The sequence below is a fragment of the Rattus rattus genome, chromosome 6, assembly GCF_011064425.1.
Source record: "Rattus rattus isolate New Zealand chromosome 6, Rrattus_CSIRO_v1, whole genome shotgun sequence".
Taxonomy (NCBI): Eukaryota; Metazoa; Chordata; class Mammalia; order Rodentia; family Muridae; genus Rattus; species Rattus rattus.
In genome coordinates, this window is record NC_046159.1 from 9,826,583 (window position 1) to 9,844,460 (window position 17,878).

Consider the following 17,878-nt stretch of genomic DNA (forward strand, 5'->3'; position numbering starts at 1 on the left):
TTTGATTTTGCGCTGTGTGTTTAAGTCACATGGGTACCTGGGTGGTGCTGACTTCATGTTAGTCCCTTCCATTTTTCTTTTATGGAACAATTGGACAAGGGTTGATACTAAGTCTTTCTTCAATATTTGGTTGAATTCATTGGCGAATCTCTGTGTTTCAGAACTCCAATTTAGGAAGAGACTTCTTATTGCTTCCATTGCATTGCTGGCCATGGGTCTGGAAAATTGCCTATGTTCTCTGGCTTGAGTTTTGGCCGGTCATATATATTTAAAAATGTGTAAAAAATGTGTATAATTCTTCCAAGTTTCCCAATGTTTGGGATACAAGCTTTCAAAGTACTCCCTAATGATCTTCTCAGTTTCAAGGAGGTTTACTCAAAAAAGTTCCTTTTCATCTCTGGTTAATTATTAATTAATTGTTTTTCTTTTGGTTTGGCTGGGAATATCAATTTGGTTAATCTTTTCACAGAGACAGCACACATAGTTCCATGTGTTATTCTTTCAGATTCTAGTCCTCTAATTCCTGCCCCAGTCTTTATTATTTTGCTGCTGTCGACTGCAGTTTTAGTATTAGGGTTTTACTGCCCTTGTGAAATGGATTTGGAAGAGTTCCTTTCTTTCTATTTTATCGACTAGCTTGACGAGCTCTGGTGTTGGTTTTTATTTGAAGGTCTAACATAATTCTGCAGTGAATCGGAAAGACAAGAGTTTGAATTGGCCCAAATTCATGTCTGTATTTTTTTCCAAACCCAGCAGTGGATGAATGGAAAAACCTCCCAGGACTCAAATTCTCCCTGGGAGGGAAAATTCCTCGACTCATGAATGTGACAAGTTACTCAAATTACAAACACACACACACACACACACACACACACACACACACACACACACACGGTTGTTTGTTTTTATTTAATCGTACTGCAGATTAAATAAGTGTGGGAGCTATTTTGTGAAGGTTGTCTCAACCTTTAGACTTGTTTTTCAGTTTAGCTTTTGGTCACTTAAAATGAAAGTTCTATGTATGCTTGACCATAACTTGCATTCCCAAGTTTTTATTCTGTGGCATATAATATATTTCTTACTTGAAGTGTGTTACCTGCATTGGCATTTATTCTATCTTCTTCTCCTTTTAACTCACTGATCCCTCAGTTCCCGAGAGAGGCACATCGATAGAATAATTCCCAGTATTTCTGTCATCCTTTGACATTGATTTTGTCTTTTTGGCCAACTGAATATTTTACTAGGATGTAGTGAGTTTATATTTATTAATTTATTAATAGCTTTTAAACTTAGAATCAATTTCTTAGTGTGTCCACAGTATTAATGCTTCTTGCCATAGTGATATGAATCATAGAGATTATGAATTAATACGTTGGGGAAGTTCATGAAAGAGTCTGCTTACATGCCTTTCAATGGCAAAAGTCACATGACAAGGAGCCTCTCGGAATCCCTCTGGTGTGCCTCCTAAGGAGCAAATCCTCAGTGAGAAGTTTCAGTTTGCCAATGTGTTTGGAGCCCTCATAATTACAAATGTCAAAATATTTTCAAATAAAAATAACTTATTATATAATATACATTATTATGCAAATAATATAATTATGCATAATTACACTGGCATTCCAATTACTGTAACATGTTATGTATTGTAGTTTGTGACTGATTGAAGAAATTAAGAATATTTTTTCCCTACCTAACTAAAGAGCGCTTGGCATTTGATAGCTTTTAGAAGAGAAAGAGTAGATTTTCTTTAAGGGTGTGGCCCCTCATATGTGGATTACGCTTCCAGGAAGTCTCCATATTCAAGAGTATTCGGGTAATACAAATTTCACTCATTGAATTTAAACAAAAGAGAGACTTGAATGTGGTTGCATGCACCTCTAATCCTAGCACTCTGAAAGCAGACACTGGTAGATCTATATAAGTTCTAATCCACCCTGGGCTACATTGTGAGACCTTGTTTCAAAAATAATTAAGCACACACACAGATACATGCATACACATACACACATGGACACACACACAGGCATGCACACACACATACATGCATACACAGAGAGAGAGAAACAGAGAGACAGAGACAGATGCAGTGAGAGACAAAGAAACAGACAAAGAGAGACAGACACAAAGTAAGCAGGAGATGAGAGGGAGAGAGAGAGAATACAACACAGTAGTTAGGCATGGGTGGGGAATCAGGAATGATTGGGTGATAGGGTTAATATGATCAAAATACATTGTATAAGGAATTCATAGAATATTATTAAAATGATTTTCTTGGAATTTTTATATAACCCCAACATATAATGTGAGTCTCTGTCGCTCTTAGTATAACTAGCTATGGTTCTTACTCAACCATTCTCCTACTGACTATAATTAGTCTGATCTGTTTTTCCCTGGTGCTGGCCCCTTTGGTCCTCAGATCTAATATCTAGTATATAAGATCTTTGCTTCCAGAGTCTCTTCTATTTAGTTTCTTTTTATGATCAAGATTTGTTCAACTTTCAGCTCAGCTCATTCCTGACCTCTGCTCACCTGACCCATATAACTATTTCATAAATCCACTTATGATTTATAATTTTATTCTAAGAAATTTATGTAGACATTTCCAATAAATCTTCATTGAGCATGTATTATACATTAAGAGGTGTTTTGGATTATTGCATAGATATTGTAAAGAGGAATTGGAGGATAATAAATAACATGCAATTTTGAAGGTAAATATGATGTAACATATGCACCCATAAGCAGATAAACTTATGTCATCATTGAGACAGAGATCTTCAATATGTTCTATTCAGAACTGTTCGGCTAAGTCCCCCACTATACTTCTGACCTCCAGAGTTTGAGATATTAGTCTGTTACATGGTTAAATTTGGAAGAAATTAGACTGGGCAAGGCAATACCTAGGTCACCATGGAAACTCCACACATGCAGTTTGTCAGCATTTTAGAAGGTTGGATGGCCCTTAATTCCTTGAGAGTGCTGTGTCACTATGGGGACAGCCTTTATCTCTAGTCTTAAAATGTGTTCCTCTAGTGAGTAAAAAGTATGATTTGGTTTCATTTTTAATTATAGTATTTTTTTGTAGAAAAGCATTATTTTATATCTATAAGTACATGTACATGCACACATAATAACAATACTAACAATGTTATATATCTTAAAATGTGGTGAAACTATTTAGACTCCATTTGTAGAGAAAAATGGAGAAAAACTGAATAGATTATACTTATGCAAATACACATTGTGATCAAATCTATAGTATATTTTTACTTATAAAATACACAAATACACATAATACATATGTATGTGATATACACATATACATGTGTGATATACATACATATATGTATAAATACAACTAAAGATGTATATTTATAAATTATAGTTATAGAGAATTTCCAAATAATTAAAAGTAATATATATTATTTATGACTAGAAAAATATAAGAAAATATTCACTTGAGTAGCGTGCAATTACACAGCATTCTTTTAAATGTCATCATAAAATTATGGCAAGAAATGCTCGATGATTTCATTTGGTGGAATCTGAACACATGGATGAGCTCTGTTTTCCCTTCACATCACGTAAATTGTTCACATTTTACTAATGAGATATGTATGTAAATAGCATTCTATATGTAGAGATTAATTTATCCTATATTAATTATATAATGGTATATACATTTTATTTTACACACACACTCATACATATACACTCACACACGCACTCACACACACACACTCACACACGCACTCACTCACACGCACACTCACACACACTCATTCACACACTCACTCACACACACACTCACGCACACTCATTCACACACATACTCACACACACACACTCACATACACACACTCACACACACTCACACACACATACTCACTCACGCGCACACACACACACACACACTCACTCATTCACACACACACAATCTGTAAGACAGACTTATATAAGAGTCAGAGGTGATAGATGACAGCAAGGAAACTTTTCTGGATGAAACAGGGTAGATGCACACATGACCTCAGCAGCTGTGACAGAAACACACAGGACTTGCAGAAGTTCAAGTCAGACAAAAGCCCCAGATCATAGAGGTGAGATCTGCAGGAAGCCCCTCCTCTAGTCTAGTCACCATTGGTACTTGATAGCTTCTGGGAGAAGAGGAGTTGGTTTTCTTTAAGGGTGAGGACTCAGGCAGGTTGGCCAGCATCAGTGGAAGGCTGATACCAGGCAGTCTGTGTACAGCACAGATTGGACTAGATGGATTTATAAAACAGAGAAGGAAAGTGTAAAATTCAATGGGTCCAGCAAGGATGGTTATGGGAAGAGTTGTACAAGTATGCATGAACATGATCATGATGCATGGAATTCTCAAATAATTTATAAAAATACACCAACCTCAAAGTTATTTATTTTAATTATTGTTTCAGCTTTTCTTTTCTTTCAGGTGCCAAATGCTGTAGGCCTAGTGTCTTCATTAATTCATTAACTTCTGTAAATTTAATCAATGTCCTCTTCTATACACAACCCATAAAGAATTCACAATACACAGTGTTCCTATGTTATTCTAGAAAATACCACGTAAGCATAGTCAACTTAAAGGTTACTCCATGAAGAATGAGGAAGATAAATGAATCGTGGGTAATCCTTACTTTGTTAAGGATCTGGTCTGGAGAAGTGTGTGCATCACTCACTGCTTGATAGTGCTCAGGGAGCTTCTCTCCTTTTCCACAAATATTCTTAATGCCTGTGTACACTCTCTCTTCACCTCTATCCTCTTAATTATTATTAATCACTTAAACCAACTCACAAAAAATAGAAGTTTAGGAAAGCCATTAAACGGGATGAACGTTGTCTATTTTACAGTGAGTCATTATTTTAATAGGGTGAGAGGAAAATTAATACTCACCTGGAACCTAACTTTTATTAAGTGATCCTACAATGAAAAATAAATCTGACAAAGTCTCCTCTCCAGGTGAGAACAATGCTAGTTCTACTCAGGCAAGAATTGCGAAGACTCTGCCGCTCACCTGTGTGCCCAAGTCTCTGGAACATTGTGCAGGGAACACACCGTGAAGCTCAGGTGGGAGTGGAGCCCAGCGTGGTCACGGGAGACGCCTCCAGGTGCGTGCGCAGGCCGGAAATCTGTACAAAAGCTACTGCAGTACACGTCAACCAGCTGATGGAGGGACCTCGACAGTTCCGCTGTCACGTTCTCTATGAAGCCTGGGGGAGTAAATGATAGAGATCGAGATGTCTGTGAAGGGTCGTATTTCTCATAAGCCATCAATTATTGCTCTGAAATCTCGTATAATGAAATTTAAATAAAATTTAATTAAAATGACCCGGACTAACTGAAGCCAATTAGCCATCTGGGCCTGTGGGGGCGGCTTGGCGTAGCCTCTGTGAGATCGTCTGTCTTACGTGCTTTCAAACCTTCTGCAGTACAGATTTTGAAAGCATAACCTTTCAGTTAGATTGGAGGCTCTTTTTATGATTCACCTGGCATGCTGATTGATTGGAATCTGCAATCGGTTATCTTCTAATGTATGGATGTTTTAGGGTTAACTTCAAGACAAGAATTATATTTTCTACATGTCTTATGATTACTGCAAACATTTGCTGAACTCTCATAGCCTACATTGGTGATGCCAAAAAGGAACTATGAGAGTCAGCTTTAAAGGTCAACCAGACATTACCTACGGCCACCTGAGGACTTTCTTTTTATGTTGCACTGACCTTAGGCAAGTCTGTGTGGGATTATATTGATTGCTGCTTGCTGGAGGAAGACCCAGCTTATTGTGGGAGGCTCCATTCCCTAGGCTGGATCCCCTGAACTGTGTGTAAGACAGAAGCAAGCAAGCAAGCAAGAAAGGATCCATGCATCTTCCCATTTTTACTCTTGACTACAGATGTGATATTTTAAATCCTTACATTGACTTTTCCTAGACAATGGCCTGTAACTTTAAATCGAAAGCCACATAAATCCCTTTGTTTCTCCAATGCTTTGTTTTTTAGGATATTTTTGTCATGACCACATAAATAAAACATGGGCAGTGATAAAGGAAAAATACAACAAGCTAACAATCTTTCTGGAAGAGCAAAGGAATCATTGAGGGGGCATATCGGCACCCTCGGATTCTTCTTAGTGTCTGCTGTGACCGGGTCGAAGCACACTCTGAGTCAGGTCACTGGCACAGTTGTTCAGGGACACACACACAACATTATCCAAAGTTGCTTCTCTGACAAAAATTGTGTCTTGGTTTCTAGTTGTACTGAGAAGAAAACGGCACGAAGGGCTGGCTTTCTTCTTGAATGTTCTGCACCTCTCCAGTTCCCGTGTATAGTATGTGGGCTCCTTAGGATGGGCGCCAGCTTCGGCGCGATGCTTCCTCCCCTGGCAGTGCTGCCCACCGTTAGGCACCCTCAGCACACGCTATTGCTCGCTTGTTCATAAATGCACACGCAATTCATGATAGACAAACTTATTTGTCTCATTCCTTAAGTGGTGCCTTCCCTTTTCTTTTCAACCGCCTCGGGGAAGATGAGCAAGGAGAAAAGGCTCTAATTAAATTTCCCTGAGAAATAAGCAGTGGGAATTAATGAAGCAGAAGCAAAAAGCACCATGATGATAATCCTAAAACAAGCCTTGTCAAACTCTGGAGACCACCCGACAGGGAATTTTCCCGAATCGAGGGTGGTAGAGATTTGGAAGTTTCTAGAAGCATGTTGCTTTCTCTTTTCAAACCATTCTTTTGGTTCTTTGGAGCAAGAAGCATGAACTTTCTGTTGGTAACTTCTAATCTTGCAAAAGCGTGACAGTGAATAAATATCTAACATTATTGTCTTGACCTTAAGTTTGTGTTTTTGAGAACTTTAATTATTTTGACACATATTACATTCTCCTCTTTATTACTAGTTCAGACTGACAGTTCTGGGTTATTATTTGCTCCCGAGGGTCTGCTTAGCAATGTCCCGATGTAATCGGTGTTTCCAGAATTCTGGACGAAGAATACATTTCAGATGCATGATCATCGGAGGACACGGAGGTAGGTCAGTTAGCAAATAACTGATAGAAAGGTATCAAAACCTGAGATCCGATCCCAAGGATGCTCCTCAAAATCTAGGTGCAGGGCTAAAGAACAGTGGTGGTTAAGAACACTACCTGCTCTTTCAGAGGACGTGGGTTCAGTCACATGGAAGATTGCTGTAGTAAGTTCAGCTACAGAGGATTCAGTTCCCTGTTTAGCCTCTCTGGGCACCATCCATATCAACAGTACTTGCAGTCAAACACTCATGCTTGAGATATAAAAATAAATATTTATAAAATTTGACACACTGGGAGGGAGAATCAGGTGGCTTCTGAAATTTGCTAGGCCATCAGCCAGGCCAAACTGGTTAACTCCAGCTATAGTAAGAGACCTTGTCTCAAGAAACCAAAGTGGAGTGTGAGTAAAAGAGACAAGTGGTGGCGACCTCTAGCCTCTAAGCACATGTGCATGTGCACATACGCCTGCATACACACACATGCACAGTGATGGCATCATCAAACTATTTTGGGAATCAAGGTCTTGTGCCCAGTAGAGAAATACAGTGAAATAATATTTATCACACCTGTATTTTCCCTGAGCAAAGAATTACAATGGTAATTTATTTGTGAATCAAATATATTAATTGAAATCTGTTGTGACTTATTATGGAGTATACATCTTTGGGCAGATGTCTGTTTACTTTCATGGAATCTCATAGTCTAACACCCTAAGGAGTATGGGAGGAAGAAACCTCATTAAAACACTCCAGATAGAAGGGGCGGGGCTTCATTAGCATAGCCATGCCCATGCCTTCCCCAGATGATTATGAGACTTTGTGCCAGGAGTATGGTGAGGCAGTCTGTGTCCCCACTGCCCTCTATATCTTAGAGTCTCCTGTTAATCCCCATTGCCCTAGCGCAGGTGTTTTCTCCACATCCTTTGTCTCTGTATTGCTTCTAGGATGACACATGGAGGGCGACTCTCATACCATTGATCTCCTCTTTCCAAATGTTGGAACTAGAAGTGAGAATAAATGTTTCTCATGCAGCTTTTTACTAGAAAGATTAACTATGTGGAAGGTGGGGTTTTTTCCCAATGCTTCCCACAGTAACCTCTGCATTTAAGCTTCTCAAGTTATTGGAAAACAATCAGAAGGTCCCTGTGCCAAATATCTTCTCCCTGTACAAATAAAGCAGCCTCAACAATACACATATTTCGTGCCTATTGGAACAACTGATGGTTCAAGATGATTTTAAGACAACTGATGGTTCAAGATGATTCAAGAATCTTGGGTCCGAGAGCTGAGACCCTATCGAGCTGATGATGATGTCTTCTGAGTGGAAAGCGGACCCTGCTCTGAAGCACATGGTCACACACCCACTCCTGAGTGACGTAGGAAAATCTACTTCAGCTTGCAGTATCTCCCAGATCCTCTGTGAGTCTTCCCTGGTCCATCACTGGTCTTTCCCATAGAGCTTGAGTCTAAACAAGAAATCAATGACTTTGAAGATAAATGCTTGCGACTTTTCCCACATCAGAATGCAATTAATAGTGACTTCTTGCAGTATCTTAGGATGACAAAAAGGATTTTTTTTTAAAAAAATAATTCTTGCTGCATGTGGTGAGACAGGTCTTTAATTCCACTTCTTGGATGGCAAAAGCAGGCAGATCTCTGGAAGATCAAGGCCAGTCTGGTCTTCTAATGAGTTCCTGACTAGTGGCAGGCTAGGTAGTGACTGATAAGTCTCAAAACAATACAGAACAGAGCAGAACAAACACAAACACATACGGAAACAATTGAGAAACCAAGCGACCAGCACCACAACAAATCCTTCCATCGCTGGGGATCTCTACTTTTCTCCTTTCATTAAAACAAACCAGAATAAAGGTTTAAATAACACTCTCCTAAAAATAAATTCTCTTGTGAATTTATCACTTCCATCAGTAAAGGGGTTGTTAAGGTTCTGAGTAAGCCATTTCCCCCTTGGGTGTGTGGGCACATCTTACCACAGTATTTAGATTTGTAACTGAAGAAAAAGGTGACAAAATTCTAAGAATTATGTCCTTTGTTCCTTTTACTTGTTAAGTGTCTGAATATATATTTTTGTTACCTTTTTTTGAAGTCTCTGAATTCTGATGAAAATTCTAAAAAGTGGGAGGAAATAAAAGAGAAGCATTTGTGTTACTAATCCAGAAATAATCAAAGTAGTAATATCCAAAAAAAATCAATATATGATACTCTCTCTGGGATGAGAGAGTAATGTAAGTGTCTCTTGGTTTATTTATCTGTGTCGCATATTAAACACTGGAAATCCATACAGTATAATAAGAAATCCTTCTGGATATTGCAGTAAGCAATGTTGGTTATTAGAGATTTTAAAAAGACATTGCTCAAATCGGCTGAGCCTTTCATTATTAAAGCACCGTGCAGACCTTGTCAAGCTCTGTCTCTCTGGCATGACAGGAACCAATCTTCTGTGATGAGTGCATTTCAAATTCTCATTGTTCACTGCCTATCGCTTGTTATTAGCAGATAATCAGACACAAGCTTTGAGGAACATCCTAAAGAGGTCTGGATGAAGTGGGTAAAGAACTATATAGATCCTCTTCGTGGTTTTATTTTTCTCTGCTTTTAGAGTATTAATTAACTTATAGTTGAACACTGAGGAAAATACATGAAGTCAAATCACAGATCAAAAGCACAATCAGAGCATTACTGTTTGCACTCTTCCCCTTGTCACTTGTAATCACGTCCATAACAGGGTGACTAAATATATATGTATGTCTTTCTCAGAAATGTGGAATTCCTCAACTGGCCTGGGGCTTTCTGGGTCTGAGTTCATTACCATGAAAACTACACGTGGTCACTAAAAATAATCCTTAGTGGAAAGGAAAGTTCAAGTTCCTTATGAGATACATTCTAACTGACAGAAATTTCGAAAGACTGAAAATAATTTTATGTTACATATGGGCTCTTGATACATTGACCATTGTTGTCTAAAATTCCTGAACTCCTGATATTCTCCAGTCCCAGCTCTTTTGGCAGCCTGACCACAAGAGTGAATTTCCATCCAAGTCATTTTTTTCTTTGATTAAAAATACTAAATTTTGTTTCTAAGGAAGTTAACTAAACAGCACATTTATTAAGCAAATAATCCAGAGAGTAGCTGTTCCCTTATATCAAAGAACTTCCATAGGACCCTTTTAGAGAGGAAACATTTCCTATGGTAAAATATAATTAAGTTTGAATGAAACCTTTTGATTCAAAATGCCATCCTATGAGTCTCAGAAGCACTCGTGTTAGGTAATTATTCCACAACAATGTAGCGTCAAGTAGTCCCAACAACTCCAGATGATACCTTCATTCTGTCCAGGTGGGACAGACTACTTGAGCTGTGAGCCCGGTTTGACTAGAATTTGACTTATTTGGGGATGTAGACGTGTATTAGAAAATCACCATGACATCCACCTACAGTACAATAGGAAAGAACATAATTTCCACTCTGTGCTTCAGATTTCTGGAGTAGTTTATAAAACTATATTAAGTGAGTTTCTGAATTATAACTTGAAGGCTAAAGATTGCTTTCGATACTAAGTAGGAATGTAGACGTATAGTTATGATTTAATTCTTCACTTTGCCAAACTCTCATTTATTAGATACTTAATTACTTCCCTACATGGCAGGAGATAGTGTCTTGCATGATGACCGAAAATGCAGCCAAGGAAAAAGCAAAGCATCTCAATTTGAGAGTTGCTGGCAGAGACTTGGACCCCTCCGTGTTTGTTATCTTAGATCATAGTGGGTAGGCAGATTGGTTTTGTTGACTTTTTAATGGTAATTGGTTACTGCACAAATCCTGCAAAAATGTATTTAGTGTTTTGTGCCAACATTCTTCTATATGTAGGCTCACAATTAAGATTGGATGAAAACCAGTGGGCAGGATTAGGGAACACAGCATGGAAGCAGTGAACTTTAAAATCTGTAAAAAAAAAAATAATAACTAGGATCTTGGGGTTGGGACAGAGATGAGTAAACTATTTGTTAATGAAGTACTTTAAATAAAGCAAAATTCTCAATTCTCAGTTCTCTCCAGGAAAATCATTATCTTCATCATAATTAGAGGCTACCTATGAGTTCAGCTGAAAAGAATAAAAATTTATGCATATTTATGCTAAAAACACAAGGTGTGTATTGTGTAAATCTAAGCTTTTCTTAAGCATAATCCCCCATGTTGTTCCTAGAAAATAGGTGATTTTTCCATAAAAGGTTGTTTTGGGTTCAGATCTGAGAATTTGGGTATCTTGGAGAAAAAAATTTAGAGTTTTCTTTTAGGCGTTTTAGGAAGTGACTCTTTGGGAGATCAGACCTTTTATTCCTCAGAGAATGTTAATATCACGTGAAGTTCTTCTTCACCAAAAAGTGATTTTTCCTCTCTCTTTGCCCTATTACTTGTTTCTACTGATCCAGTAAGAGGTGGATGTAAAAGTTGAGATCCAGCCTAACGGTCTCCACGGAAGAGAGGACACACACCCACACCTGTGACAGAAGTCCATGTTGACCATGAGATGAGGGGAGGGCAGAGATGGGGCTTGTGGTACCTAATGCCTCCATGCTGACCTTGGGAGGAAGATTCAAAGCTACCACAAGAATAATCCCAATTACCAGATGGTAACTTGACTCTGATCTAAGTTTACCATTGAAAACGAGGATGGTTTAATTTACCACCATTGGATTCATGTAGGGATTAGCATCTCAATAGCAACCTAGTCTTATTTGCAGCACTGAAAGATTACAGCATTCGCTTGTAGCTCTAGGTACTTGCAACATTTCCAAAAGGTAATGACCAAAAGGACACAAATTATGCATTGGGAGCTAATTCTCACTGGCTTGGATTTCTGGATTGACTCCATTTAGTGGAAGTGAAGAAACTTTTAATTATCAAGTTTGTAGAACTATTTATTTTCAGAACATGTAGGTGGCATGCTTTTCATAACATCGTTTGGTTTTGTCCTGGCAAAGAGTGAATAATACACTCAAATTAATTGTGGACCCAACGTATTTCTCACCCAATTGTCATCTAGGAAATTCATAGATCTTAATATCTATACAAAACAAGGTGTAGAGACTACATAGTTGTTTCATTTGCTTCTATACTGGGGGTATGTGGTAGTTAGTGGTGGCTATCTGCTTCACCCAATCCAGAGACAAGGCTGTGGGTCTTGCTATGAAGGATAATCTAGGGAACTCTGGCCTTTGAGCTAGGGTTATCTTGACTGCAGTAACTGAAGTGAGAAGTCTGCTTCAGATGCTTGCATTCTCTAGCTGGGATCCAGGATTATGTGAATAGAGAGAGAGAGAGGGCTGAGCAACGACCTGCATTCCTCGAGCTCCCTGACTTCAAAGGCAACGTGGCCAGCCACTTCCAGCTTTGGATGCCTCAATTTTTCTGCACTGGTGCACTCACTGGTTTTCACACTGCAGTGATGGACCATTCTTTGCAGTGCACGAATGGACTATTCTTTGCACTGCACTGGTGGACTGTTCCTCACTCTGTACTGGTGGACTGTTCTTCACACTGCCCTGGTGGACTGTTCCTCACACTGCACTGGTGAACTGTTCCTCACACTGCACTGGTGGACTGTTCCTCACACTGCACTGGTGGACTGTTCCTCACTCTGTACTGGTGGACTGTTCTTCACACTGCACTGATGGACTGTACTTCACACTGCACTGGTGGACTGTTCCTCACTCTGCACTGGTGGACTGTTCTTCACACTGCACTGGTGGACTGTTCTTCACACTGCACTGATGGACTGTTCCTCACACTGCTGTTCCTCACTCTGCACTGGTGGACTGTTCTTCACACTGCACTGGTGGACTGTTCTTTACACTGCACTGATGGACTGTTCCTCACACTGCACTGGTGGACTGTTCCTCACTCTGTACTGGTGGACTGTCCTTCACACTGCACTGATGGACTGTTCTTCACACTGCACTGGTGGACTGTTCTTCACACTGCACTGGTGGACTGTTCCTCACTCTGTACTGGTGGACTGTCCTTCACACTGCACTGATGGACTGTACTTCACACCGCACTGGTGGACTGTTCTTCACACTGCACTGGTGGACTGTTCCTCACTCTGTACTGGTGGACTGTTCTTTACACTGCACTGATGGGCTGTTCCTCACACTGCACTGATGGACTGTTCTTCACACTGCACTGGTGGACTGTTCCTCACACTGCACTGATGGACTGTTCCTCACACTGCACTGGTGGACTGTTCTTCACACTGCACTGATGGACTGTTTTTGCCCTGCATTGATGGACTGTTCTGTTCTTCACACTGCACTGGTGGACTGTTCCTCACACTGCACTGGTGGACTGTTCTTCACACTGTACTTGTGGACTGTTCTTCACACTGCACTGATGGGCTGTTCTTCACACTGCACTGATAGACTGTTCCTCACACTGCAATGATCGACTTTTCCTCACACTGCACTATGGACTGTTCTTCACACTGCACTGGTGGACTGTTCCTCACACTGCACTGATGGACTGTTCCTCACACTGCATTGGTGGACTGTTCTTCACACTGCACTGGTGGACTGTTCTTCACACTGCACTGGTGGACTGTTCTTCACACTGCACTGGTGGACTGTTCTTTGGGTCGTAATCTCCAGTTCACACTGCTCTCCTTACTGAGCTTTTGTTGTATAGTCCAGCACAGACACAGCAAAATAACTCAATAAGTGATAAAGTTAACAAAAACTTATTCTTCTGTCACTAAGAAAAATTCAAGGAAACAAATACAAATCATTCTTAAACATTAAATGTGGGTGGGGATTATTGATTTAGCTGATTAGTTCTTTTAGCTGATGTTTATTTTTTAGCATATTTGGTGATCTGTGTCTGGGACAACTTAGTATTGTCATCCTCACTGTTCACAGAATGCAAATAAACTATTTGTTCCCATTGTTTAATCATAAAACAACTTCTGATTAAAACAAGACGTAGCCATGAATTTAATTACTGACTTTGCATAGTCACTCTGGTGTCGGCAGCAATAAGAAGCCAGCATAATTATTTACACATTCAGTAAAAAGTGATTATGTATATTTGAAATCAATCTTTTGAGAATTTCTAGACTAATGTATTTAAAAGGAATATAATCTTTGTTGGTCTTTCCATGCACATAAGGAATTCATGTATTCGTGCACTAATCCTCTGTCCCTAAATACCATGTGCAGCAAATTTGAATAATAAAACAAACATGCTTATATTAAATTCATGGCATTGTAATGAGAAAGGGTTGAAGTGGAATAAAATTATATTAAATGAGTAATATGTATTAAGTGTTAATTATAATAGTTCCTCTGTCATGGTTTCAAGGACCTGGTACATGTAGTAAGTTGAACATTTCAGAAATAAACAATTCATAACTTTTTAGGTTGAGCATCATTCTGACAGGAACCCTGCTTGTCCAACTCCTCACTGCCTAGGGCCAGATCATCCCTTTGTTTCCTGTATCCACTCAGCATGTGCTACTCATCCACCATCACTTAGTAACATCTGAATTACCAGATCAGTTGTCATGGTTTGGAGTATTTGTGCTCTAGTGACCATAGTTGGCTTAATGACCTCAAAGAGAAACAATAATGATTCTGACAAATGTGCTATATGTTATAGCCTAGTATTATATTGCTACATTTTATCATTTTTATTAGTGTTTTATGTATCTACTTTGTAAACTGAACCTTATCATGGGCAAATCTATGTCAAGTGACACTGATACCTGGTATCTGTTATTATGCCTTTGAAGAGGGGCTACCATATTGCTGCTGTTGTTGCTATTATTATTATTATTATTATTGCCACCATTGTTACTGTTACACCTCTACTCATTTGCTAAAGTAACAGACAGGTTGTGAACAGATTTCATAAGTATCATTTTTGATCAGCATTCACACTGGAAATTTCATTTTTTTTCTCAAGATAAAATCTTGTATGATGCTCCATTTTTTTCCCAAAACTTTCAAAGTGGGAAATGGTTCAGGATCCAGAGATTTTCCCCAGAGCGCACTGTAACAGTGTCTACCTCACATTCTCTGGAAAAGCATATATTCGGTCTATGGCCCTCAAGCTGCACAGCCTGACTATTCTGTACCTAGGCACAAGGCCACCATCACCAGCCTGTACACACACCTGCTGAAATGCTGTGCATGTATACATTCCCACATACCAGAGGACTCTGCACTTGGAAATTTTGAGGGAAGTCACGAAATTTCTTGAGCGTCAGAGTGTTAGAAACTTCCTTTTAACTTAATTTGAATCTCTTTGGTATAATACAATCAGGCCGCCCATACTTCTGAATAACTGAAATATACTTGTGTGCTCACATACAAACACACATGTGCACACCGATGTACAATTTCGTCAAAAAACTTTCCATCCTCTTTAATTGACTGTTGAGTGCAAACTTAATTATGCTGTAACAGCGGAATATATTTACCTGTGATGGTCTCTGCAGAAATAGAGTTAGTTCTTTTACTGCATCTGAAACTTGTTTGGTTTCAATACACCCCAGAACACTGCATATGTTTCTAACATCTTCAATAACGTCATTCCCATGTGGCTGTAGATGACAAGATCACATATCACCATTTATTAAAATTCACATACAGTTGGCCTCTTTCTCATGAAGAAGGAGTGGAATGGAAGGTGATTAGCCGCTCTCACACTCGAAGCTTCCATTTAGCTTCATACAACTACTAAGTAACTGAAATCTAATTTATCATCATTTAAAATAAATAGGAGAGGGAAGCAAAGAACAAAGAGATAAAAAGAAGAGGATGGAGGTGTTGTAACACAGACAAAAGTAGGACCTGTAATGAGCAAAGCTTGGGCAACTGAGGGACACTCCAGGAGAAGAGACAGAGGGTCTTTTAGCTCAGGTGTATTTTATCCTCTGCATTGGTCTTGGACTTGATTTTGTGCCTCCTGGGATAAACACATTCAATTATAAGACATGCCTGTTTGTGTTGGGTGTCAGCTCGTAGAACTCAGTCTGGTCATTGTGCTCTGAATCTGGTTATCAACTTCTTCTGCTTTTGTGCTTTCCCAGATACACATGGCAGGCAGCCGTGTTCCAGTTTTTTTCTGGTTATGCTTTTCCAAACTCAAAGAGCCCTCCTTGGATCATTGGTTTCTTTGTTACATTCGTGTATAAAAGTACAGTGAAACTGAAGTGAGGTAGCCTGCTCTATCCTTTCAGGTCCTCAGATCTCAGGCCCAGCAGACAAGATCTGCACAGGTCAATGACAGTGGACAGGAGGAGTGATAAAATAGGAGAGTAAGACAAAGATAAAGAGTCACAAAATAAAATACTCAAACTTACGCGTTCTGGAATATTTTCTTAACAAAACATCAATTAAATTTTACATTCAGGAGGTTTTGGTCACTAATAGGACACCATTTCACCTATTTAGTGGAAAATAAAACCACTTCTTGATGCCTTCCTAGTACAATTTAAGGGATTCTTAAAATAGACACTGAAATTAACTTCAGTGAGAATAATTAATGAATAGTACAGAAGACAAAATTGACATCCTACAAACATCAACAGACCTGACTGATGAGCACAAATAAGAGGGAATTATTTAGTAAAGATTCATTTTTAAGTCTTTCACAGATTGAAACTATGTGGCTGTTCATTATATTATGGAGGACAAATATCTATGAGCAGTCCCTTTGGGGAAGAGTCAGCTGCTTCATCAGCATGTGACTCATCAAAGTGGGCTTACTGAGAATTACGTAGGTACCAGAATCCTACATGGTTAATAAACTCAATCAAAATACATACTCCTCTAATAACCAGTAAAGGCTGCAATTTCTGTGCAGTTTCTGCAATTTCCATCAATAAACTGTTGTAATTTGGAGTGTCATGCTTAAGACTGGACTTGAAAAACTGTATGCTCCATAAAAGAACATTACCCATGTTAATAGACATAGAATTTTTATCCAGCAACATGGCTACTCTAGCAAGGAATCACATCCAAAAATTTTCTAGGTCTGTATGACCTGGCTGGAATACAAACACATATTTAATCCCTCTGACTGTATAACATACATGCTCTTAGCATACACCTTTAAACCCAAACAATGTTGGTAAAGCTAGTTTGCAGAAGGAAGCAGCCATGTTTGGGCATGACATTTAATTGAGGGACAGACAAAGTGATGAATTAGAGAAAGATTTGAAAGAATGAGTCCAAGATAGGATACGCCTAACTCAACACAAGAACAGCAGAAGAATGAGGCTACTTAGGAGCAGAAAGAGAGAAAAAGAGAGGTGATGTGGTTGGTGATGGGTGGTGTGGGTGTGTGGCAGCTTTACTGCTACAGTTTTACAGAGACAAGTAACAAGTGAAAACAGAATGAACCAGAGAATTGAAAGAAGATTAAAACAGATTGGCAGAGTTCGGTTCAGGCCAAGCAGAACAATTCAGTCAGAAGCTGAGAGAAGACAGCTTGAATCAGTCAGCTTGGAGAGGAGTTTGGGACAAAACAGCTGAGTTGAATCAGCCACCCAGAGTCCAGAAAGATCTAGTAAGAGTGAGCTTATTCAGCAGTAAGCCTCTGAGACAACAGTTAAATCAGGCAAGTGAAAACTACTTTTACAAATAGAAAGTCAACATATTCACTGAGGTCAGCACAGCTCCACGGGGAGGTTTCATGTTCTACCCACAATCATCATTTCAGTATTTACTCCCACATGCCTAGATAATGTCTTCTCTACATTAGGAATCATAGTAATTGACTTGAAATTTACTATCGAGATTACATGAG

At 39.1% G+C, this 17,878-nt stretch overlaps 1 protein-coding gene across 3 annotated transcripts in view; it reads right to left on the bottom strand.

Annotated features, from left to right (window-relative positions):
• The window catches only part of Pik3c2g (phosphatidylinositol-4-phosphate 3-kinase catalytic subunit type 2 gamma), a 295,422-nt gene that overhangs the window by 226,814 nt on the left and 50,730 nt on the right, over window positions 1-17,878 (bottom strand). For all 3 annotated transcript variants that reach the window (XM_032907317.1, XM_032907319.1, XM_032907318.1), the window contains 3 exons: window positions 15,546-15,668; window positions 9,146-9,179; window positions 5,034-5,229 (listed from right to left, as the gene is read on the bottom strand). In XM_032907317.1, coding sequence (XP_032763208.1) covers window positions 5,034-5,229; window positions 9,146-9,179; window positions 15,546-15,668 — 353 coding nt within the window. The remainder of the gene's footprint in view (window positions 1-5,033; window positions 5,230-9,145; window positions 9,180-15,545; window positions 15,669-17,878) is intronic.